General features: G+C 47.1%; 1 protein-coding gene across 1 annotated transcript in view; it reads left to right on the forward strand.

The window, feature by feature from the left end:
• Positions 1–463: 463 nt before the first annotated feature.
• Positions 464–25,411, forward strand: part of ZSWIM4 (zinc finger SWIM-type containing 4) — a 39,821-nt gene continuing 14,873 nt past the window's right edge. The window contains exons 1-3 of the mRNA XM_035141102.3: positions 464–813; positions 9,693–9,894; positions 24,155–24,511. Of these exons, the coding sequence (XP_034996993.2) occupies positions 655–813; positions 9,693–9,894; positions 24,155–24,511 (718 nt within the window). The 5' untranslated portion in view covers positions 464–654. The remainder of the gene's footprint in view (positions 814–9,692; positions 9,895–24,154; positions 24,512–25,411) is intronic.

Here is a 25,411-nt window from a genome sequence, read left to right on the forward strand (position 1 = left end):
GCAGAGCAGTTCGGCTCCCCCGCCTCCCTCGAGTCCGGTGGTGAGGAAGGCGAGGGCGCGGCGGCGATGAGCCCCCGGGGAGTGACGGACGGCAGAGGCGGCCCCTTCCCGGTTTGGAATGCGCGGCTCACCACATTGTTGCCATTCCCAGCCGGCTCCAGAATGTTGTGAATGGAAGGCTCGCAGCGCAGGCCACGCCCACATAGAACCCCATCGGAAGGACTGAGGCCGCCCCCGCCTTGCCTGATTGGCTGGGTGGGCCTCTCGCCCTTTGATTGACATCTTTTCCCCCCAGACGGCCCTCCCCTCCGACTTTCCTTTCTTTCCTTTTTTTAATATTTATTTAAACCCCACGACATGGGGGCGTGCATTGTTTCCTCCTTGAGCGGCAGCCGAGCTCGCCCAATCCTTGCAGGTCTCTCCTTCGCTGGCCACCCAATGGGAGGCGAGCAGGTTGAAAAGGGAGGACCGGCGAGGCCGCGGCCGCCGAGCTCATTGTTGTGGGAGCTCCTTAAAGGGGCCGCATCCGACGCCGCCGACGCCAGCGGAGAGGGAGGAACGGCCGACTGAGCGGGCCAGGCCCGGGCCGCCTCCGCCTCCGCCGCTGGGTTTCCGGGCAAGGCGCGCAGGAGAGGCCGGGGATCGGCCGGGCCTATGGAGCCCCCGCCCGCCAAGCGCAGGTGCGGCGGCTCCGGGGAGCAGCCCGAGCCGGCGCCAGGCGCCGCCTCCGCCACCACCTCGCCCCCCAGCGCCGTAGAGACGCTTCTGGACCTGAGCGCCCGGCGGGTGGCGGAGACGTGGGCCTTCGAGCAGGTGAGAGCAGGAGCGGAGGGGGAGGGAGCAGCTTTTCCGCTTCCCCCCCGGGCCGCCCTGGAGGCGCCGGGGCCGAGAGACGCCGGCCGCTGCGTGGGAAGGAGCCGGCGCGTCCGAGGCTCCCTTGGCCCCTCTCTCCCTAAGAGGTGCTGGGGCTCACAGCTGCCTGGCAAGCCTTCCTCCCGCTACACCCTCGTCTCCACCGAGGTTGCGGGACGGCGAAGGCACTCTGCACGTCCTCAGGAGCGCGTTCCTATATCTCGGGCCCCCATCCCCGGCCGCGTACGAGCCCTTCCCCCTTTTAAAGCCCCCCCCCCGCTTTTTCTCCTCCCTCTCTTTTTCTTTTCTCCGACGGCTGCGGCCTGCCGTTGCAAAGCCGATCCCGTGGCCTCAGGCCGTGGAAGTTGGGGCTGCCCGCTCCTTTGAAGCTGCCCTTGTGGGGCTCGGCCCCTCGAACAATGGGTCGGGGTGCAGGTGGCAGCGTCGTCGATGGGCTTTATGCAGGCAGGAGAAGGGAAGGCAGGAATTCTGCGCGCCCCTTTAGTTGACAATCCTACTTACTAGCCAGGCTTGAACAAAGCCGAGCCCTAATCTGTTTGTTTTTCTCTCCCCCCACCAATCTCTACCCTCTGCTATCTCCCTGTAGTCATCGCTGGGGCCAGCTCCTTTCTTCCTTTTAATTCTTCCCCCTCCTGCTACCGCCACCCTATCATCTTGTCATTCATACTTACCTTTGTATGCTCTTATCTCCTAACATCCTTTCCTGGGAGGTCAAATTTTGGCTGGCTGGATTATTGGGGGCAGGGTGACCCCTCTGAGTAGCTTTTGAAACCATGAGGTGGGTAGGGGGCTAATGGCCTAAATGTGGCCTTGCTTGGTTTATTAACTTGAGGTTTAGTGGACTTCCTCTAGGTCTCACCAGAGTGACTGACAATTACATTCCGGATCTCTTTCTTTCAGTCCATATACCTTGACTTTTTTTAGTTGTTGATTTGAGGAGAAGCACCAGCATTTTTCTCACGTGCCTTTTTGTGTGATCCCATCAGGATTTACAGCCAGGCTTCCAAGGTCCGTTGAGATTGGAAGGAAAACATGACTTTATCTCCTGGCTTTCTTTTGCCTACTACTTGCACATGCTGTGTTTTAATTTATTCTGCATCTGTTTGTGATTCTCTCTCACCTACAACCCCTACCCTCTGTTCAAATGATGCCTTTATGCAGCTTGATCTGGAGGAAGTGGTTATCCTAGGGTGCCCTTTAAAGGCTTTCTCTGTGTGTGCCTGCTGAGAAATAGGTGGAGTGGGTGTTAATTGGGATAGTTGAAACTAGCTAACTTTGGCTAGCCGAGAGAGCCGGGACTAGTCTGGGCAAAGCCTAGGAGAAGGTATGGTTGTGATACTGTGTCGTAGAGGGTGCGGGGAGGCTAGGCTCACTACACACGTTCTTCTCCTCTTTCTGAAATTTGTCAGAGCCACACTTGCTCACAATTCTTGGAGATCAAAGCTCAGCTACTTCCTTCCCTCAAATCTAAGAATTCCTTGTAAGCAGCTGCAGTCCCATCCAGGGAGACAACAGGGTTTGATTTCTGTGTCAGGCTGGGAAACTCAGACAAGAGTCACTTGTCACTGCCATCAATGAGCGAAACTTCCAAGTCCAAGCACCTGCACACCTGAAATAGGAGGGAATGCGGAGGATCTCTGGGTTGAAAAAGCATATCCCCCTCCAGTCTTTTTAATTTGCAAGACTGGAAAGGTTTCATCAGGGAACTCTGAAAAGGAGAGGGGTATCGCTAGGGAAAAGGCTGCTGTGTATGTGAAGAACCCATTGAAAAATTCTGAATTCTGCTCATTTAATGGGCTAGTCCACAAGGATGATTCTCTGGACTACTGTGCCAGTGCTTAGAGTAAGTGTAGACTGTTTATCAGTCATCCCCACCTCCTCAATTTGCCTTGGCTTTGAGGCTCATTAGAACTCTGGAGCAATGAATGAGGATAGAACTGGGTATCCCTCCCCCCCCCCAAAAAAACACCCCATTTCGTCATTTGGAGCAGGCATAGTCCTCATCTTGCATGTGTATTTGAACTGAATAGCTGTTGTAAAACACAGCCAAATAGTTTCCTTTTAACTAGGTTCTTCGTCTCTAGTTCGATAAATGGAATTCTCACTGTGAAGGGAATGGCTTTGACTTGAAAGTGACAGGGTTGTAGCCATGGCCAATAAATTAGCCTTTGTCTTGATCGTTTCACGTAGACCTGTGTCTGGCCTCTTCCACTTTAGGCTGCAGGTGGTGGTGGTGGGTGTATTACTAAATTATTCTCTAAACAAATCGGTTTATTTCACAAGGAGGAGGAGCACATTTGGGAGAAGGTTTCTAGCCTATCTTTCTCCCAGACATATACCATGTTCAAGAAAATTTGTGTATGAAGGAGTATTCTATCATAAGCGCTCCCAACTTCAATCTAAATAATAGCAAAGAGGACATAGGTTTTGCTTCCTTAGTGAAAACTAAGCTTGGTGCTCACTTAGCTACATGAAGTGGCAGAGTCACTCTATGTAGATGTTGTAGTCGTACAGTTGCTCAAATTCCATTGAGTATTTCAGCAGGGCCTGTGAACAGACTGCAGGTCCACTTGTCTGTAGCATATACCTGCTCGGAACTGGTCTTCTGTAGTTTCAGCATTGGCTGGTTAACTTTCCTTCCTTTGTCGTCCCCCCCCCCCCCAATTTAAATTGAAGGACACACTTGCCATAATGCACCATTCCTGACTGACTTTCTCATATTGCTCTTGGGCTGTATGTTATGGTTCTCTCGATCAAGTCACGTTATTCAACTCTGTTCCTAGCTGACTGAAGTACAAACAGGAATATGCAGGGGAAGCCTTCTGGTCAGGTGAGGTGATATAGCTGTTATCAGGTGATGAATTCTCCCGGTTCAGTTAAGAGCAGTGAAGTTTGATGTGGACTAGTCTGATTCTTTAGGTGAAATCCACTGGGAGTTTTGCTGTGCAAGCCCTATTTATTTATTTATTTATTTATTATCTTATTATTATTATTATTTATTGAATTATTTATTAAATTGTTATTTATTTGTTAAATTTATAATAATTTCAAAGTTGCCCAGGGTAGCAGATGACGAGTGATAAAAACATCTTTAAAAGAATTCCAATATAGATGTAGACTGGAAAGGTGGAGCCCTTTCCATAGGCACCATAGATGGTGACTGTGTAATATTTAAGGGGAGGGAATTCCTAGGGGTCAGGTGCCACAACACTAAAGGCCCGATTCCTATATTGTGCAGAACAGACCTCATATCTGCAGGAGGCCCACATCTGCAGAGCCATATAAGGATATGTAAGGGATCCATCAAAACCTTGACCTTGGCCTGGAAATTATTGGCAGTTGCTTTTAGGAAGCTCACATTTGTTTCAATGAGGCTTGTGCAGGAGATTTTTCAGTGGGTTAGTGGGACACAATCACTCTTCCATTTGGATTCCCCCCCCCAGTGTTTGATTAAATAATAGCCAGAAGGGAGGGGAAGATACTAGAGGGAAGTTAACACAGAAGAGATTGAAGCTTATTTATTTATTACATTTATATACCGTACTGCCCTTTATCTGAAGATCTCAAGGCAGTTCACAAGATAAAAAATACAGAATAAAAGCACAGACAAATAGTTAGACCAAAAGCAAAACAAAACAATAACACCCCCCCCCAACACATTTAAAAGACCCATGACTATTAATCAGCTAAAGGCCTGGTTGAAGAGAAAGGTTTTCACCTGACACCTAAAGATGTATAATGAAGGTGCCAGACAAACCTCCCTGGGCAGAGAGCATTCCACAAATGGGGAGCCACTGCAGAAAAGGGCTGTTCTTGTGTTGCCACCCTCTGGAACCCTCACGGAGGAGTCAGTGAAGATGGGCCTCAGAGAATGATCTCGGAGTCTGGGTTGGTTCATATGGGGAGAGGCAGTCCTTCAGGGATTGCAGCCCTAAGCCATTTAAAGCTTTATAGGTCAAAACCAGTGCAGTTGGGCCAGGATCAGTGTAATATGCTAAAACCGTCTTGCCCCGGCGAGCAACCTGCCCGCCGAATTCTGCACCAGCTAGTTTCCAAACATTCTTCAGACGCAGAACTACATATAATGTGTTGCAGTAATCCAACCTAGAACTCTCTGGTCCTTAGGGAGACTTGTGTGTAAGATGAGTATTGCCAGGAGGACTGGATGAAAGCAGGGCTGAAACTAGGCTTTATTTCACCCAGGTCAAAGACCCAGTTTGGTGCCCCCCCCCCGCGTGCGCATTTGTGTATATACACACACAAACACACACACACACACACACACACACAGCCTGGGAGCCTCAATGGTGTGCCTCTGGAAGCTTCGTCTAGAAAATATCCAGCTAGCGCCCCCACCCTCCAGCTACGGCCCTGGCATCTGCTTCCTGTGTCAAAGGGGATGGGGGGGATTAAGAAAATGGGGTGTTGGGAAGAGAACCTGCATGGAGACACAGGGAAAGCGCTGGAAGAGAACTATGAACTAGAAGCCCGATGCTGAAAGAGCTGGAAATTTTGGCAAAAAGGTGGTGTGAGAATGGCAATACGGTGTGCGGGAGATGAATTTAATGAAGGCATCAGAACAGATTAAGTGGGAGAAATTCCAGTAGTCAAGATGACTGCATGGAGAAGAGGGCCAAAAGGGAAAGCCATATTAAGACCGTGTATGTGTTTGTAAGGAATCCAGTTCTGCCCAAGTTTGGATTGAATCACAAGGTTACTTACAAATTTGGCACAAGAGGAGGAGGGTTTAGTGAAATTTTGGAGTCTTAAGACCATCTGCCCGCACCAAAGATTCAGGTGCTGCTTGTGAGACAAGAGTTGATAATGTTCTGTTATCTGAGGAAACTATCGGGTAGAATTTAGGCAAAGATTTAGGCTGAAAATTTTGCTCATTCTTTTATCTTTAATTTAGGCAAAGATTTAGGCTGAAAGATTTACTCATTCTTTCATCTTTAATTTGAGATGATTGGGCAAGAGGGCAGGGGGGAAAAGAAGGCTGGATGAAATCTGAGAATATTTGTAAGCAGACCATTGCTTAATATGGGAGAAAACCTCCTCCAGTGAGGAAGCTGCTTGTATTAACATAAATTATCAAGAAGGGAAATAAGTTGGTTAAATGGCAACTTGTGAACCAGTTTCTGTTTTCCGGACAGAGTTGGAATTGTGTACCTATAAGCTACATAAACTGGACTAGGAGGAAATATCTGCGAGTGGACGTTTAGGAGCCTGCCTGATCCTTGCTGGCCATTCTCTGAATACCAAGACTTTGTGTGGCCACCATTTATGCTGAAGTGAAGGAAAAGTCTTTTCCTTGTGGCGTCAATTGGTCGTGGCAACTGTGTGGGAGTCTGGAACCCAAAATAGAAGAGAAGGCCAATTTTGAGTATCCTTTGCATGGAAATCGGTGTATAGATTTAGAAGTTAGTGTGCCTGTTGTGATGCGTTTAAGAGATCTGATTGCAGCAGTGCTGAAACTTCTGGCACCTGTTGGCTGAGCTGTTCTGTGGTGGCTTGAGCGTTCTGAGAAGCGAGAATGAAATGGGCCATGCAGAATGTTTTCGCACAGTCTGTCACAGATGTGGGGAAGTGGGAAGTTAGTTTGGCTGTGGCTGAAGTGACCTGCTGTCTCTAGGGCAGGAGGAGTTTGTGAGTAAGGTAAGCCAGATGAATGAGAATGATCCCAAGAGATGGAGGCTGAAGGGCCTGGAGACTGTGCTTTTCATTTGCTTGGGGACGGTAGGCAGGAATAGCAAGAAGAAGGAGCTGGAGGCTCCAGAGACTGGCATTTGACCCCCTGTTGCAGTGTAGCTCATAGCAGGTGCCAATAACATCCCCATTCCCGATGCTGCCCTTTGACCTAGGAATCTCCTTTCTTGTAACTAGAAACCATTGGTTCAAGTCCTAACCTTCTGAGCAGGAGAAAACAAGCTTTCGCCATCTTCTACATAACAGCTCTAAAGAATTGAATATGGCTATCATGTCTCCTCTCACTCTCCTCTTTTCCAGGCTAAACATATCCAGCTCCCTCAACTGTTCCTCACAAGGCTTGGTTTGCAGACCCTTGATCATCTTGGTCACACTCCTCTGAACATCTTCCAGTTTTATCAATATCCTTCTTAAATTGTGGTGCCCAAAATTGGACTCAGTACTCCAGGTGTGATCTGACCAAGGCAGAATAGAGTGGTTCTAATACTTGCCTTGAATTGAACTCTATACTTCTGTTGGTGCAGCCTAGAATAACCTTAGCTTCTTTTGCTGCTGCACTGCACTGTTGACTCATGTTAAGTTTGTGGTTTACTAAGACCCCTAGATCTTTTTTGCATGTACTACTAAGCCAGGTTTCCTCCATTTTATATTTGTGCAGCTGGTTATTCCTTCCTAAGTGTAGAACCTGACATTTGTTCCTGTTGAAATTCTTTTTGTTAGTTTGGGCCCAGTTCTCCAATCTGTTAAACTAGTATTGAATCCTAATTCCATCTTTGGTGGCATTAGCTACCCCTCCCAGTTTGGTGGTGGTTTTGTTTTGAGAAATGAGTGCTGGACTGAAAGGTTGAAAAACATGGACCTAAGGCATTTGCTGTTCCAGGGAGTTAGATGGTTTGTGCTCCAACCCTTTGGGGTTCCTTTTACCGTCTTGCAGCAGAGTTACCCAAAAAGTCTTCCTGCATCTTCACAGCAGCAGCAGCAGCAATCCAGCTCTCTATTGGTGAATTCCCTTGAAGGAATAAACACCTCACCTGTTCAGTTCTTCTCCAAAGTATTTATTTATATTACAAGTTGCGTAACGCTATATCGTTACTCGTCTACATAAAATAAAACACAACTATATACAGAGATTTCAATCCTTTGCCCAGAGAGACATGCTCACAGTCTCTCACAAAGGCCAGCACAGGGTATTCTGGGTGACAAGCCCAGCATATATTTCTGAATTCCGGAGGAGGAGGAGCAATAAGGGGGTTATGATACAGCCATTCTCCCATTCGTATGCTGCTCTTGGTGTGCTTGGACGTTTCCATTAACACGCCAGGGCCTCACCACCTTTGGGGGTTGTAATCAATGTGAATGTTGTTCAGGCTTGGTCTAAAGGGGAATGAGGCTCCGAGGCTCAGTGACCAAAACGGGAGGGTGAGCGAGGAGAGAGAGGAAGGAATTCCAAACTTACTTGCACTAACTAGCCAGATATGCTATGGCCAAAGGAAGTCAAGATGATGATGGGACCCAGCTCTCATTGGACAGGAGTTTAGCATGGTGTGTGGTAGTACCTGGCTTCACTCCCCCCCTTCCTTTTATCTGTGGCAGCAGGAACTCTCTGCTCTCTGGGAGGGCTGGGTGCTATTGGCCCATAGAATCATAGAGTTGGAAGAGACCACAAGGGCCATCCAGTCCAACCCCCTGCCAAGCAGGAAACACCATCAAAGCATTCTTGACATATGGCTGTCAAGCCTCTGCTTAAAGACCTCCAAAGAAGGAGACTCCACCACACTTCTTGGCAGCAAATTCCACTGTCGAACAGCTCTTACTGTTACTGTCGAACAGCTCTTACTGTCGAACAGCTCTTACTGTCACCATAGCTGCTCTCCTTTTTCTGAGCTATGGGCTACTAACAAGTCACAACAATGGCTTTTTATGTCTCTGGTTTACGGTAGATGATGCTTGCCGATCGCATCTTTGCGTAAGCATTTGCATTCCTTTCCCAGGCCTGTCACAATTCTGTGGCTTCCCGTATCATGTAGTCTCCACCCTCAACCCCACCAAATACTTAGGAATCCCAATTCACTAGGCACCTTCTTATAGTACAGAGAGCTCAGCGGGGACGGGATGGGGGGGGGAGCAGCCCAAATAGCTGGCCATCCATCTGCTTGACCACATTGGTGTCTAGGAATTTGAAAAGATTTTTAGTCATACCCTGGTGTCATGAAAATATGGTGTTTGTGCCCAGACAGACGATGCAGTTTCTCTCCAGATGTTGCTGAACTCCAGCTGCAATCATGAACCCTGATCACTGGCCCTGCTGGCTAGGGGTGATGAGAGGGCGTCAAGCGCCAGCTTTCCCATCCCTGCTGCATCAAGGGATGGTCAAAGTGTATGCAGTCGTACCTCCGTTTATGTAACCCTCTGGTTACGTAAACTTCGGGATATGCGCGCGGCAAACCCACAAGTATTTTCCCAGGTTTTGCTGCGTGCGCATAAGCGGTCCTCAGGTTGCGGAAATCCTCGGGATCCGACCGGACCTCCGGAACGGCTCCCGTCCACAACCGGAGGTACCACTGTATCGGTTTATGGCATCCGTGTTCCAGGATGTCAGGCAGAGGGCCTAGCAGGCTTGTTTGGGGGTGGCCAGGGCCGAAAGATACACCTATGTATTAAACATTTAGAATCTCATCTTCTGTGTTAGGCTTGACAGTTGAATAGCAATAAAAGTAAAGCTCTGAATATAAAACATTGAAGTTTTAACAGGAAAAGGAACCAAGTCAGTCATGGAAAAACCCAGTGATTGGCCCAAGGTCACCCAGTGAGTTCCACAGCTGAGTGGGGACTTGAACCTTGCCCCCTAGGTCCTAGTCCAACACTGCAATACCACAGGGCAGTGTAAAAGCTAAGAGTTGGTGCCTGGCAGATATCTCAGGCGAGGGAGTTCCATCACTCGGGTGCCACCACAGAAAAGACTTCATCCTTGGGTCTAAAGGTTGGGGCTGCAAGGATGACACCTGGAGGATGATCCTAAGAGGTGAATGGGTTTATACAGGAGACAGTTGTCATTCGGATCCCTGGTCCCAGGATGTTATAGTCCTAATGGTGATCTTATTCCTCTCATCCAGGTAGAAGAGCGTTTCTCCCGCGTCCCGGAACCTGTGCAGAAGCGCATTGTTTTTTGGTCCTTCCCACGGAGCGAGCGAGAAATATGCATGTATTCATCCCTTGGCTATCACCCTCCGGAGGGTGAGCGAGACTCACGCGTGCCCTTTAACCGTGGCCTAAATTTGTTACAGTCGGGTGCTGTTGACCGTGTCCTGCAAGTAGGTAAGTGGCTTTTGTGTTGGATGAATCTTGCGCACTGCTCCAGAGGGTTGGGGGAACCCCCTGGAATAGATTGAGGGGGGCATGCAGGGGGAGAGCTTTCTGTTGCACAAGCAGAAATCTTTGTGCTGCTGGAGCAATTGGGGGGGGGGAGGAGAGGGAGGGGATGTCCCATTGAGCAAAGGAAAATCCTTGTGGCAAAGTTAAAGCCGTGATAAAACTCTGCTTGCATGCAGTTGAAAGGTCTGGAATGGCACTTCAGCATATGCATGTATGTGGGAGGAAATACTCTTAAATTCAGACTTTTCTGAGTACACATGCATTCGACTAACTGGCCAGTCTTATTTCTCATGTAGACAGGCTGGGGAAACAAGGGTTTGTGATCTTGCCGTTTGTCGCAACCGTGAGTGAGCAAGGTAGCAGCTCACTGCTACCATAGAGGTTTCCAAGGCAATGGGGCAAGCCAAGTTAACAGCTGCTCATGTAAGATCATGTGGCAGGTTGCTGCACTCTTGCCATTCTTGGATTAACATACAAAGGGGATAATGATCAAGGCTATAGTTACTTGATGTCCCAAGTCACGTGCCTTTTTGTTTTTGTTGCTTTAAATATTCCTGTGTTGTCTGTCTGGGTTCAGAAACTTTGCAAATGTTTTAGGTGGCATGGGCTGGATGATGCAGAGGGAAAGGGGGACTGATATCAGGACAACCTGGGAAGGGTTGTCCTTTGTTGTTTGTCCTTTATCCTTTGTTTGTTTGTTTGTTTGTTTGTCCTTTGTTGTTTGTTCCAAGACCTAGGTAAGGGGTTCCCAAACTAAGGCTCGGGGGGGGGGGCTGGATGTGGCCCAATCACCTTCTAAATCCGGCCCGCGGGCGGTCCGGGAATCGGCATGTTTTTACATGAGTAGTATGTGTCCTTTTATTTAAAATGCATCTCTGGGTTATTTGTGGGGCAAAGGAATTTGTTCATTTCCGCCCCCCAAAATATAGTCCGGCCCCCCACAAGGTCTGAGGGACAGTGGACCGGCCCCCTGCTGAAAAAGTTAGCTGACCCCTGACCTAGGTTGTAGAGGAAATGTTTTTGAGGCAATCAGTGTCAGGGCAGGGGATGTTTAAATAAAACAGAGTGTATCCGCCACAAAAATACAACTTTCCCCCTATTCCAGCGACCCAATTTATGTCCAAATGATCTGTTGGAGCTTTCTGCAAAATCTTCAAGTAACCAAAGGTGGGGTATACCAAAATTGAAGCGCTGCTGTAGGAAAGCTCCACCCTCTATGTCCTTTCTTTATATGCCCGTTTTGTATGAATTAATGAAGGGTGTGTTGTGGGTAATCATGATCAGGCACTGAGCAGCAGGCAAGGCCGGCGTGGCCCCGTGTACTTGTATAGTGTCTTATGGGAAGAATTGGACTCTGGAGCTCTGCATAGTATTTGGTCCTGGACAGTTGCAATCTCTGCCTCTTGCTTTGTTGTTGATCATTTCTGCACAAACATGAGGCTTAGACTTCCTTGAGTAAAGAAAAGGCTTCATTAGGTTGCCAAACTGTGGCCTCGGATTCTGTAGCTGGGCAGTAAAGTTGCGGAACTACACACATCCCTGACAGGACCAGGCACTTGTTGATGATCTTGAGCAGAAAAAAACTTCTCTAATAACAGGATTAGTTGCGGGTGGATCCTTGATGACTGTTGCTGAAATATTAATAGGCTATCTGTGAACTGGGCTGGAAGGGAAGTGACTAGCTTAGCCGACTAACTGGCTTTCTTTTGGCTCAAAAAAATCTCTTCACTTTTTAACTTTACAAAGTCATCCATTTGATAATGTATTTGTGTTAATACCAGCACTTGCTTCTTGTGTACACCCCTCATAGAATCCTAGAATTATTGAGTTGGAAGGAACCCCAAGGGGTCATCTAGTCCAACCCCCTGCAATGCAGAATTCTGACGCTTGCAGACTTCTGTCAGCATCCTGCAGGGGATTGGCCCCGTATATGTATGGCCTGAATGGAGCCCTCAGCATTAATGAACATGAAATCCTTGCTATGTTTCTGTCCCATGAGCCTTGGCTGCTTCCTGTCTCTTCCTTGTGTCTGCCCACATTAGAACACAAGGGCTGCTGAGTCTTCCCGCTCGCTGCTTCGTTAACAGAAGTGCATTGGGCAATTTCGTAACAGTTGTTTTATTTGAGCTCTGCTTTAGTGTCCCAGGCCAGCACTTATTACTTTACATCTAAAAAAAAAATTAACAATGACATTATCTTCTCAAATGTCACATAGTTGAATTTATGACTTGTACAGTAGAACTTCGGCTTACGTTACCCAAGGGTAACGTAAACTTTGGGTTGCAAAAGCGACAAATCTAGAAGTATTTTTCCGGGTTTCGCTGCTTGTGCATGCGCAGAAGCGCTCTACGCACCCCGTGCATGCACAGAATAAGCACCTCCTGTCCACTACTGGAGGTACCACTGTAGTTCAATCCTATATATGTCCATTCAGAAGTAAGCCTCACTGGTCTTACTCCCCGGGTTAAGTGGGGTGTTAGGGGAGGGGTCGTACCTCTGGTGGGGGAACACGTCATGCTCTTTCTGGGGTAGTTTGTGCACCTTTGGTCCCTGCGCTCAGCACTCACCTGTGGTTCCTAGAAGCTGTTAGCATGTAACAGCGGCCACATCCTGCGAACGACTTGGACTGGCTGGCTAATCCAGGTGAGGGCAGCTGATGGGTCTCAAACCTTCGGTGAGTTGGGGACTTCCCTTGCATGTGAAGAAAGGCTGGGTGGATTGAGTGGACGAGACTAATAGTGGGTCCAATAGTCCAGAAGGCGGTTTCTGCACGTGCTGTAGAGGGAAGTGAGGGGCAGATGGGGCTCGGCAACCTGGGAAGGTAGCCCATCTAGGAGAAGGAAAACTGATCCTAAACCTCTGCTGCTTTGTGGGATATGTTTGGGAGAAGAAAAGATTAAGGAGTAAGCCATACACAAATCCGGAGTGGAGGTTGGATGGCGCCCTGTATGCCTCCTTCCAGCAACTCCCTGCAGCCAAACTGGTGCCAAACGTGTTGCTCTGCTTTCCTTTGGACCACATCAACAAAGCCGAGAGAGGGGTCTTGTCATCTGGGCAGCCCAGGATCACCATTCACACTGCCTAGGCTTGTGCCCCGGAGAGGTCACTTCAGTGCTGCTAATGCAGCAGTTTGACTTCACCCCTGGAGGTGCACTCCATTGTCTTTTGAGACAGGCGGATGCCAACCTGGTTAGGTGGACATAGGATTGCAGCCTCGTGAGGCTGCAATGAATTGGAAATGCCCCGTTGAAGGCCCTGCTCTAGGTTTTCTCATTGATTTAATTGTATGGAATGTGTGCGTGTATGTAAGCCATGAAGTATTTTGATAATCTGTGGCTGTGTCTTTAAGTAAGGCAGAGACTGTGGCAGGTGGTTAGTGCTGAATATCCTCCAGCCCATGTAATATTCTTGACAACCTCTTGCTCCTACTGCGTTTCAGTAGCCTTTACTTTATTAGAAGGGTATTTAGAGTTCCATGATACTTTCCTGTCTACTTGAGTTTGTGCCACGTATTATGAGTGGCATGCTAGCATTTGAGAATTAATATTCTGTGTTCATCTGAATGCTTAGAGAAATAGCGTGTTTTGCAGCGAATGAACCCCGTGAATGTTACACCCAAAACATGCTGAGAATATAGAACTAACATTAGGACTTGCTCTGTTTTTGTCGCAAGACTCTTGGCAGCAGCTCTGTTCTGTCTCGGTTCTAGCACTTCTGGTCCTTTCTTGCCCATCTTCAGTCTGCAGTTGCTGTACTCCTACCACCTACCATCTGCTGTCTTCTGGTCATATAAAAGCAAACAGAACATTAAATATTCTGTAGTGGCTAGAACTCGAGATTTTGGCATAATGTAGTATCCCAGTGATGCGACCTTGAAACGCAAGACTGAAGGTCAAGGGTTCAGATGTAACCTTGGCGAAACAGGCTCTCTTCCTCCCTCCCCCTTTCTAGTACATGTGTGATTTTCAAAAAACAACAACAGCCATGCCCAACAAAGACTGGAAATTATTTTAACATTTCTGTACGATGGATGTGAAGCTCACCACCACCAACAGGGTCAGTCTGCTATGTAACAGTGCTCAGGAGACAGGCTTCCGCTTTCAGATTTCTGGCCACCAATACTAGATTTACATTCCTCTTCCTGCCCCTAGCCTAGCACCGAGTCTTTTGGTAACAAAAAGGCCAACATGGTATTGGGTTTCCTGCCTGCAACTCCCCCCCTAACCTGTTCAAGGGATCTTGGAAGCTGCTTGAGCTGAGCAGACTGCCATGTCATCAAGTCCTCAGAGCTGCCCCATATGACTGCCGCAAATGTTACAGACTTGCTAACAATGCTAAGCCAAAAGTAGAACTGGTGAGCGGGAGCTGCGTGCCAGGAAATCCCCAGTTCAACTTCCACCTCAGCCATTAACTTCGTAGCCTTAAACAAGCCACCGTTCCCTGGGGCTCGGCACCCACAACATAGGCATGATCCTGGCCCTGTCTTGCAGGACAGACTTTAAAGACATCAAGACAATATGTGCACTTGGAATACAGTGGTACCTCGACTTACGAAGGTTTCGACTTCCGAAGTCGACAACCCCAGAAGTCTTTTCGCCCCGCGCGCGCATTCTGCGGTCCACGCATGTGCAGAAGCGCTAAATTGCGCTTTGCGCATGCGCAGAATAGGCGCTTCGACAACTGAAGACTTCGACTTACGAAGACTGCCGCAGAACAGATCGTCTTCGTAAGTTGAGGTACCACTGTATTTGAAATCTGCTCCGTAAATACCATGGACAGACTTAGTTTGGCTGATTTGCAAAACTCAGGTTATGAACTTGGGACCCAAGTTCAGCTAACTTAGTTTGGATCCAAGCCATTGGTTTATATAAAAGTAAAAGTGTGAACTGCTTGTTGCAACATTTATTGGACAGAGTTAAAACAGAGAAGCAAGACTGTGGTATGAAAGCCATTCTCAATATTGGATCTGTGTTCTGTATAGTGCTGGCTCAATAAAGGAATGGCATTCTGCACCTACTGTTTTTTAAAGTAAAGTCTTGCCACTGGAAACAAGTTCTGGAATTTTAGCTCTGGGTCACATATTAAGTCCTTATGTTACATCTAAATTGGGTGGTTGGGAAACCAGTGGTTCTCTATATGTTGAATGATCTGCCCTGATCATTGGCCATGCTCGTTGGCGCTGAAGGGAGTCTAGAACCGTTTGGAGGCCACAGAATCCCCAACCCTGGTTTTCCCCTCCTACTCAGTGTTGTTTTGGCCAAGCAGTAGGTAAAGTGCTCTCAGTTCTCTGAAAAGAAAGATGAAGTAATTTAACAGCTGGATCTTGTTTAATAAAAATGACTTGGTGCTGACTTTCCCCTAAAAATCACAATTTTTTCCCCAAAAGACAACAAATCTGGAACTTATGTACTAGATGCAGATCAAACATAACCTTTTGTTAAAGTCTTTCTTTGATCTCGAGAGTCTTCACACATTTACAGTTCCAAAATAATCTGTTGATCTCATGTCCAGTTTGCTTCCCACAGGCATTTGGTTGGCCACTGTGAGAACAGAATGCTAGATTAGATGGGCCATTGGCCTGATCAGGCAGACTCACTTTATGTTCTTAGTTTTTCAAGCCCTATTTAGTCCTAATGGAGCACAATCTGCTCAGAGTAATCAGTATCTCTCTTGGGAGGGTGCTTGCACATGGGATGGGAGTGGGGAGATAACCTGAGGGTGGTGGTCAAAATTCAATATTTTAAAACCAGCGTTCAAAACTCCCATTGTTCTAGGCAAGGAATTTCATTAGCGCAAGCCGTTTCTGAGGTCCGGGCGCAGTGGTGGACCTAAGATTTCAGATTAGAACTGCAGAGTGGAAGGTAAGGGGGACCTTTTTCTGCCTCCCCACTTCCAGCCACTCTCTGAAGACTGGAGAAGAGACCCTCTTAAGAATATTAGGGGGGTGGGCAGGGGAAGCATGGCTTTGTTTTTTGCATGTGAAAAATGAACATAATATTTTAGCTGCAGTTCATTCATTTTCAGTTTTGTATTCTCGTTATAAAAAAGTGTGCGTAGACATTCCGTTGTTGCGCCCATAATTTAGGAATGAGGTGCTATTTACCTCCTAGATTTCACATCTCAGTTTCTTAACACTGTTTAAAATGCTGTGTAAATCTGGGGTGAATAACTAATTGCCCTCCCAATGTTTTGAACTCCCAAATCCCATTGGCCCCAGACAGCATGGCTCATACTGAATGGTGCTAGGATTTGTGTTTCAGCAAGACCTGGAGGGCACCACCTAGCCAAAATGTTCTGGTTGCCTCTTTTCAATTTCTTTTCTAGAACTAAAAGGGAAAAGAGCAATTAAATCGGGGTAGAGCCTATTACTGGAACAGGTTAAAGTGTTTGGGGCTTTTCATTTAGAAGAAAAGACTAAGGGGAAAGGTATTTCTGTCAAAATCCTGCCTAGTGTAGAGTAAAATGTGTCTCATTGTCCTAATATTGGAACTCAGGGCTTGTCCAGTGAAACTGGCTGATAGACATGTTAGACAAAAGGAAGTTTTTCTTTGCATAACAAGAGTTCAGTGAGTAAGCTATGGAATTGTGCCAGTGATAACTTTAAGGAAAGACAATTTTACTTGAGGGTTATTCTTGCGATAGCTGTGAGCTGGATAACTATCATGTTCAGAAGTGTATATGTCTGAGCAGCAAGTGTTGCTACCTTCTGGTAACTGATCCTCGTTAAAGTTTCTAGTTGCCTGCCATCTTTAACTGCCCATTTTTTATAAAATGGGGGTGAGGGGACTTGAAGCCATCTCCCTGTTCTTTGGGCAGCTCAGCTATGTGTGCTTCATTTGCAATGCTTGCTTCATTAGATGCTTGCTTCATTAGATAATAATAATAATAATAATAATAATAATAATAATAATGCTTGCTTCATTAGATAATAGATAATAGATGAAGCACATGCTTGCTTCATTAGATAATAATAATAATAATAATAATAATAAATAAATAAATAAATAAATTTATTATTTATACCCCGCCCATCTGGCTGGGTTTCCCCAGCCACTCTGGGCGGCTTCCAACAGAAGAATAAAATAATCGATTAAAGATTAAAAGCCTCCCTAAACAGGGCAGCCTTCAGATGTCTTCTAAAAATCTGGTAGCTGTTTTTCTCTTTGACATCTGATGGGAGGGCGTTCCACAGGGCGGGCGCCACTACCGAGAAGGCCCTCTGCCTGGTTCCCTGCAACTTGGCTTCTCGCAACGAGGGAACCGCCAGAAGGCCCTCGGCGCTGGACCTCAATGTCCGGGCAGAACGATGGGGGTGGAGATGCTCCTTTTAGGTATACTGGACCAAGGCCATTTAGGACTTTAAAGGTCAGCACCAACACTTTGAATTGTGCTCGGAAACATACAGGGAACCAAGAACAGATAGCATGAACAGTGCCTATCTTTGCTCAAAAGTTGCCTCAAAGACAGTGCTTATAAATGGAGGCAGTCTGCATGCTCAGTGGAGAGTCACTGTGTGGTGTGCGCGCATGTTTGAATAATTCTGCCTCAAATATGAGTTTGCATCTTGAGTAGTTGCAGCGCATGGATGCCCACTGAGGTGCCCTGTACATGTTGCTGGAGTAAAACTCGCACCATCCCTGAGCTAGTGTTAGAAATTAGCCAGGCGCCAGGCGCATTTTGCCAATTGCAACTGCATAGAGATCTCTTGCTGCCAGGTTGATGACTGACAACTCCGTCTGATTGGCTCCTCCAGCTTTCTTAAGCAAATAAGCAGAAGAGCTTATTTCTTGCATTTATCTTTTTCTGCAAGGAGTGCGTGCTTCACCCCCATTCTTACCCCCTACCCTGTGAGGTAGGTTAGGAGGCTGTGACTCAATTAATAGTTTGACACTCTCACCACTAGACCACGCTAGCTTCCTAGAGTTCTGCTATGGGGCAGCTAAATAAATTAAGTAGGTAAATAAATATGGGGTAAGCAAAATGTCACTTAGAGAAGGATCTGAAATATTTTCCTTGACGCTTGAATTTGTTTTAGATCTGGATTGTTTTATTTGATGTTTTAACTACCGGTATTTCATTTTTTGTAACACGGGTCCAAGCAGTCTGCTGGGAGTATGACGAATATCTCCCTAAATAAACTTAGATATGAAAGAGAGCAAATGTGCCGAGAGCATGCTGATTAATTTGGATACTACCCCCACACGTTATTTGAATACAAAAGTCCTTTCTGTCCTTTGGACTTACAGCTGTTTTGTTATGCATGCAGCAGGTATTGCTATTCAAGCGAGTTGTTGAGCTGTACAAGAGCAGAGCTTGGCCTTTTAATGAAAATGAGGCTTTGGAGTTTGAGCTGTGCTTGCAGCATGGTGAAAAGGGATCACGGGCTATACTGCTCTGGTGCAGGTGACTAGAATCCTGCTTCCAAATGCTCCTGTGCGTAATAAACTCTCTGCTAGTTAAAGCAAGCAAGCAAGCAAAAAAGCTAAGACAATAAAGAGAATTCTTGGCAAACATACAACAAATCAGGTGTAAAGACTTGCCAAGAGATTTACGAATAAGAAGAATTGGGGGAATCCTTCAAGATGACACCCCCATCCGTATCTGAAGTGGTACAGTCCACCCTGTCACCTTTTTCTTCTGCATTGTTAGACCTAAGCTGAGATTTGGCTTGCCACTAGCGTGCTTCAAAGCCTCCAATCAAAACCAGAGAAGTTACTACTTCAGATGAGACTTTGGATTTGAGTCATATGGAAGCAGAAATGATAACCTACCCTGCAAGGCTTGAGTTACCGCTTATATTATAACGGATGTGAATCTGTGCAAGTCAAGAGGTAGCTAGCTTCAGGTGGGCTGGCGTTTAAAGGCAACCCCATAGTTGCCTTTGACTGGACATAACCATCCAGGGGTCCTTTACCTTTACCTTTACCATAGAGTCCTAGGGCTGGGAGTCCAATAAGTCCTTAAGCTCACCCCGTAGCACCAAGCCAGGGCCTTCTATTAATGGCACCGTCAGTTAAATGCATGCAGCATCCAAGGCTGTTTGTCGCATTAAACGGTAGCTTAAAGCTGCGGTTTATTGTGAGTGGGCTGTTCCTATGGCATTTCGCCCCTTCTCCTGCTTAGCCACAACAACAACTCTGAGGCTCTTCTGAACATGGGCCCATTGTCAGTTCCCCCCAAATAAACCTCAAGCAATAACCATATTCTTGACATACCGGTACTGCTTTGGATCACGTGCTGCTCATACACAGTCAGTCTTACGCAGGCATCCACAAACTCGGCCCTCCAGCTGTTTTGGGACTACAACTTACATCATCCCTAGCCAACAGGACCAGTTGTCAGGGATGATGGGAATTGTTGTCCAACAACAGCTGGAGGGCTGACTTTGGGGATGCCTGGTCTTGCTCAAACCAGGCCAGTGTGTCTTCAGGTGATTCTGGAGCAGATAATTCTAGGCAACTCACAAAAGTGAAGTTAAATATGGGATACTGGAGAAGCCCCTACCTCTTCCCACCTTTCAGTCCCATCTCCAAATTGCCAGTCTAGATTTATCAATTACGGTATCTTTTAGCATATTGTTTTATAGTTGCCGTTGCCTTAAAATAAGATAATTATTTATAGACTTTTCCTTCTGTTCCTGTTGGATTTTTTTCCTCCTTGAAAAGAGTGGCCAGGTTCGCCTTCTAGATGACGTCTTGCCAAAGGCCTGTGCAAACGCATTAATGCTTCCTGCTTAAAGTGCTCCGTCTCATACAGCCAAAAATTACATTTGTCTCCTTTACAGCTGCATCACATTGGTGGCTCATAGCCTTTTGTGACTGAGCAGGATCTGCCCAGTTCTTTCCTCATTTGTTATTTGCAGCCGATGAGTCCTTTGCTAATAATACAGAAAACTCTTGTAGTTTCAGAGTATGACTCCAACTCTTTCCGCTGTAGGATTTCATTCCATTGCTCTGCTCGGTGAATTAATCCAGTTTGTCCTCCTGGTTCTTTAGAAGCAATGACTTTTCACCTCCTGTCATTCATAGACTTTATCAATGAACTCCTACCTAAGGAAAAAAAATATTGATTAAAATATGTCTCAAGACTGATCCCTGATGCTTCAACAGGTTTCTGTTTTAACACAACTTTTAATCAAAGCTGCTCCTTCTCCATCTTACTGTAGATGTTTATGCCAATGATGAGGGCAACACTGATGTACAGAATAGCTAAAGACTTTTGTGGCTATATTTAATACAAGATTCTCAATGCACATCATTTTTCAGGAGTGAGTGGTAGCACAAACCTATGGAGACTTATTCAGAAGTAAATACCACTAAGTTCAATGGGGCTTTGTTGTTGTTGTTGTTTAGTCATTTAGTCGTGTCCGACTCTTCGTGACCCCATAGACCAGAGCACGCCAGGCACTCCTGTCTTCCACTGCCTCCCGCAGTTTGGTCAAACTCATGTTTGTAGCTTCGAGAACACTGTCCAACCATCTCGTCCTCTGTTGTCCCCTTCTCCTTGTGCCCTCAATCTTTCCCAACATCATGGTCTTTTCCAGGGAGTCTTCTCTTCTACAAAGTATTGTAGCCTCAGCTTCAGGATCTGTCCTTCCAGTGAGCACTCAGGGCTGATTTCCTTCAGAATGGATAGGTTTGATCTTCTTGCAGTCCGTGGGACTCAATTCCCAATATTTAGGATTGCAGCCTTAAGGCTTGTCCACACTGCCACTTGTCCTGTGGCTATAAGGCATGGCTCTCAGAGATTTTCCATGTGCCCCACTGCTTTCCGCTCGAAAACCTGCTCTTTGCTTCTGAATTGGAGCATACGTCAGTCTGCAGAAAATCCAGTTGATGTTTGCCCCATTTCAGTAATAAAGAGCGGGTTTTCCCTGGGGCAAAGCAGCAGAACAAGTGGAAGTATAGATGAACCCTGTGTGCAATAAAGTTGTTTGAAAATGCCACTTAAATGTGCTGCTTCTCTTATTTGGCTATCCTAATGTTTTAGAACTAATGTTCAAAGAGCTTTGACAGAAGTTCTGTTGTTTTGAAGTTCTGTATTGTCTAGTTTATTAATTTCCTGGGGGCTAGCTATTTTAATTTTGTTCCCCTTTATTATGTGCCCTTCTGTCCTCTGCCACTGAACTTGAGCTTATAGCTCTGAAGTCATCATGACATGTTTCTTGAATATAGGACGGAAGATGGGCCTACAAGTTACATAGCATTTGGAGTTTGAAGGAAAACGCTGTGGTTAAACCACTGAGCCTAGGGCTTGCTGATCAGAAGGTCGGCGGTTCGAATCCCCGCGACGGGGTGAGCTCACGTTGCTTGGTCCCAGCTCCTGCCAACCTAGCAGTTCGAAAGCACGTCAAAGTGCAAGTAGATAAATAGGAACCGCTACAGCGGGAAGGTAAACGGCGTTTCCATGTGCTGCTCTGGTTTGCCAAAAGCGGCTTTGTCATGCTGGCCACATGACCTGGAAGCTATACGCCGGCTCCCTCGGCCAATAATGCGAGATGAGCGCGCAACCCCAGAGTCGGTCACGACTGGATCTAATGGTCAGGGGTCCCTTTACCTTTTATTCCACTGAATTATTATGAGGTATTTAATTTGTTCCCACTTTTCCTAGAATAGGGGTAGCCAAAGGGGTGTCGTCCAGATGTTGCCAGAGACCCTAGCCCCTATTAGCCCCAGTCAGAAGGACTGATGGCCAGGGGCAGTGTTAGAAATTTAGATATATAAGCTTATCACCAAATGGCACCATAAACCTAGGTTGTGGTGGCCACAATGGAATGTCCAGGTGCCTTTGGGGGGGTTATATTTATATTTATTTTATTATTATTATTATTATTATTATTATTATTATTAATTTTGTTTCTATACCGCTTTATATTTTAGGAGGGGGGGAATTTTAGAGTGAATTACAACACATGAGAACAAAGATATTTACAAAATTGGGTAATATCCATTCTGCTGCACCACAGATGTACATATTGGTGTTGTGATACAGACATGCTGTTAACGGGACTGGGAGTACCAAAGTAGCAAGTACAAAAACGGTGCTTGTGATCTCTGAAATGTGGACTTCCCAGATATGTCCTTATGGAGCCCTATACCTAAGGCTGTTAGTAAAATTTCCCCGGCAGGCGCTGTTTGTTTTTCGACTTTGCCTATTGTGCCTGGGCTGTGCCAGGGTGGAAGTCCAGGTCAATTTGCAGAGCTCTAGGTCTGCTTTCTCTCTCTCTCTCTCTCTCTCTCTCTCTCTCTCTCTCTCTCTCGTTGAGGACAGGGTTGTGCCTGTCTGCTGTCTGTGTAGCCAGTAGCTTCCCCATGCCAGAGAGGTGAGGGCAAGTTGCAGGGTGTGGGGCCAGTTAGAGTAAGTCACCCTACTGGTCCGTATGACCTAGCTGGCACTACCAGCAAGGTGTCCTCCTTTGCTGTGCTTGGGCTGTGATGCACCAGGGTCTACAGGTGTGGCCTTGGGCCCCGCCTGCTTTGTCAGTGTGCCTGCTTTCGTCATCTATGTGTGACTCACCCACTTGGTCAATGCAGCTGAGCTGCACCTCCCATGACTTCCTCCACCTCGCTCAGGTGCGGGGCACCTGCCTGGTACCACTTCCAGGGCCAGTGCAATCAAGATCAGGACTCTGCAGGCAGGTCTGGGCCAAGCTCACCTATTTTTGAGTGGATGGGATTTCCTCCAGCTTTTCAGCAGCTCCGCATGATCCTCGGATGAAGGGTGGCCTATCTGTTTAATGAATAATAATTTTTAAAAACCACCTGCTTTAAATTATGCACTAGGGCAGTGATGGCGAACCTATGACACGCGTGTCAGACGTGACACACAGAGCCCTCACTGCTGGCACGCGCCCCATCGGCCCATTCGCACTGTTGTTGTTGGTTCCCCCCCCCTCCATTTGTTCTCCCGCTCCTCCTACAGCTTGTCTCCACTGTTGCTGGTAGCAAGAGATTGGTTTTTTAACCCTTTCTGTGCTGGTTTTTTTGGCGCTTTGGCAGACTATGTCAGTGCTGCGTGTTAGTTCCAGCGAAGGTATTATTCGTCATTTATTTCTGTTCTCTTCCCCCCCCCCAAAAAAACAAAGCAACTTTTGCACCCCTCCCCCCAAAAACCTCCAAAACTTTGGTTAGCAGCTCCCCCCAAAAAGCTCAACAACTCTGGACACTTTGTGATAAATAAGGGGTTTTTGGTTTGGTTTGGTTAATTAATTAGTTTTTGGTTTATTAAATACAGTTATATATTACAATTATACATTTTTGTTATTTAAACTATAAATATCATGAAATTATGGTTTTTTTCTCGAATTGACACACCACCCGAGTTATGCTCGGTTTTTTGGCGAATATTGACACACCAAGCTCAAAAGGTTGCCCATCACTGCACTAGGGTCACCCCTGAAGGGGACTAACTGTGAATTTTTTGAATAAGGATTTTGCCGTGGGCTGGGCTCTTTAGATTTCTGCATTGCAAAGGGTTGAAGTAGGTGACCCTCAGGGTCCCTTCCAACTCTGCATTTCTGTGATCCATATTTGTCCTGTTCCTTTTTCTTCCTTCTAAGCCAGGCATGGCCAAACTTGGCCCTCCAGATGTTTTGGGACTACAACTCCCACCACCCCTAGCTAACTGTGTTTAGGGATGATGGGAATTGTAGTCCCAAAACATCCGGAGGACCGAGTTTGGCCATGCCTGTAAGAGGACTGATGCTCCTTGTTCAAACTGAGCAGGTGAAAGTTAAGTGGTTGGACTCCTGGCCTGTCAGTTTCCCTTAATGTCTGTTCGCTAGATAGAGGGTTTCAGGGCAAGGATTTGTGTTCATGGCCAAACGCTAGTCCCCTAAAAATATCCCCATCAGACTGGTTTTCCCTAACCCCCTTCTGTAGCTTAATTCAGTGTTTCCCAACCTTGGGTCCCCAGCTGCTTTTGGACTACAGTTCCCATCATCCCTGACCGCTGGTCTTGCTAGCTAGGGATGATGGGAGTTGTAGTCCAAAAACTGCTGGAAACCCAAGGTTGGGAAACACTGTCTTAATTAATTTGGTCCTGCTTACTGTCTGCCAGGCCTTCACCTTCCCTGCTGGGGAAAGGCAGGCAGGAATGGTCCTCATTTTTTTTGGTCCTTTAGTCCTCTTGGTCAGGGGCAGACACCTTGTATGTTCACTGACTGTTTTGTTTCGTTTCTTCCTCCTCCTTTTTAAACACACAGGTTTCCACCTGAGCGGGATTGTGACGGAGCCTCCAGGCCCCAGTGAGCCTGAGCACAGTTACCATGTCTCCATCAGTTTTGACCGCTGTAAGATCACGTCGGTGAGCTGCGCCTGCGACAACCGGGACATCTTCTACTGTGCCCACGTGGTGGCCTTGTCCCTGCACCGCATCCGGCATGCCCGCCAGGTGGAGCTGCGCCTGCCCATCTCCGAAACGCTGTCCCAAATGAACCGGGACCAGCTGCAGAAATTTGTGCAGTACCTGATCAGCGCTCACCACACGGAGGTGCTGCCGACCGCCCAGAGGCTTGCGGATGAGATCCTGCTGCTTGGCTCCGAGATCAACCGAGTGCATGGTATGGAACTCGGCTCGGGTCCCCAGGGGAGACGGAGGAAGCAGCGGGGGGGGGGGCACAGGACAGCTGCAGATGCGGCAAGGTCTGGACGAGGGGTGCATGGCAACATCCCTTGCTTGCCCATTTCTTCCTCTTGGTCGTGGAGTGGGTGGTTGGGTGCCGGGGCTCTTCCATGTCAGCTGCCAAGAAGGAAGTGCCTAAATTCTCCTTGACTGCCAGGTGAAGGCCAAAGATCTGATTCACCATGGCCGCCACTGTTACAAGGGGACACCACCTCTTACACAGAAAAGAGAGGGTGAAGAGAGAATCTGCTGTATTGTAGACTAGCAGTGCTAGGTAAAGGGACCCCTGACAGTTAAGTCCAGGCACAGGCAACTCTGGGGTTGCTTGCGCTCATCTCGCTTTACTGGCCGAGGGAGCCGGCGTTTGTCCGCAGACAGTTTTCCGGGTCATGTGGCCAATATGACTAATCTGCTTCTGGTGAATCAGAGCAGCGCACAGAAACGCTGTTTACCTTCCCGCCGGAGCGGTACCTATTTATCTACTTGCACTTCTTGGCATGCTTTCGAACTGCTAGGTTGGCAGAAGCTGGGACTGAGCAACGGGAGCTCATCCTGTCACGGGGATTCGAACCACCGACCTTCTGATCAGCGAGCTCTAGGCTCTGTGGTTTAGACCACAGCGCCACAGTGCTACACTGGTGCAACAGTTATATAATGAGATATTAATAAGTCTAGTTCTGCATGAGTGATACTCACATTCCGTGAGCATCAGATAAGCTTTGTATTTCTATTCCTTGCGCAGGTGCACAAGGAGCTCCTCTGATGGGCCAGTTGTCTTATCTCTTATCATTCCAGCTCTGCTTCCAAGCTCAGCTCCAATGCCAGACACAGCAGCTCT

The sequence above is a fragment of the Zootoca vivipara genome, chromosome 15 (genome assembly GCF_965207765.1).
Source record: "Zootoca vivipara chromosome 15, rZooViv2.hap1.1, whole genome shotgun sequence".
In the NCBI taxonomy this organism is placed as follows: Eukaryota; Metazoa; Chordata; class Lepidosauria; order Squamata; family Lacertidae; genus Zootoca; species Zootoca vivipara.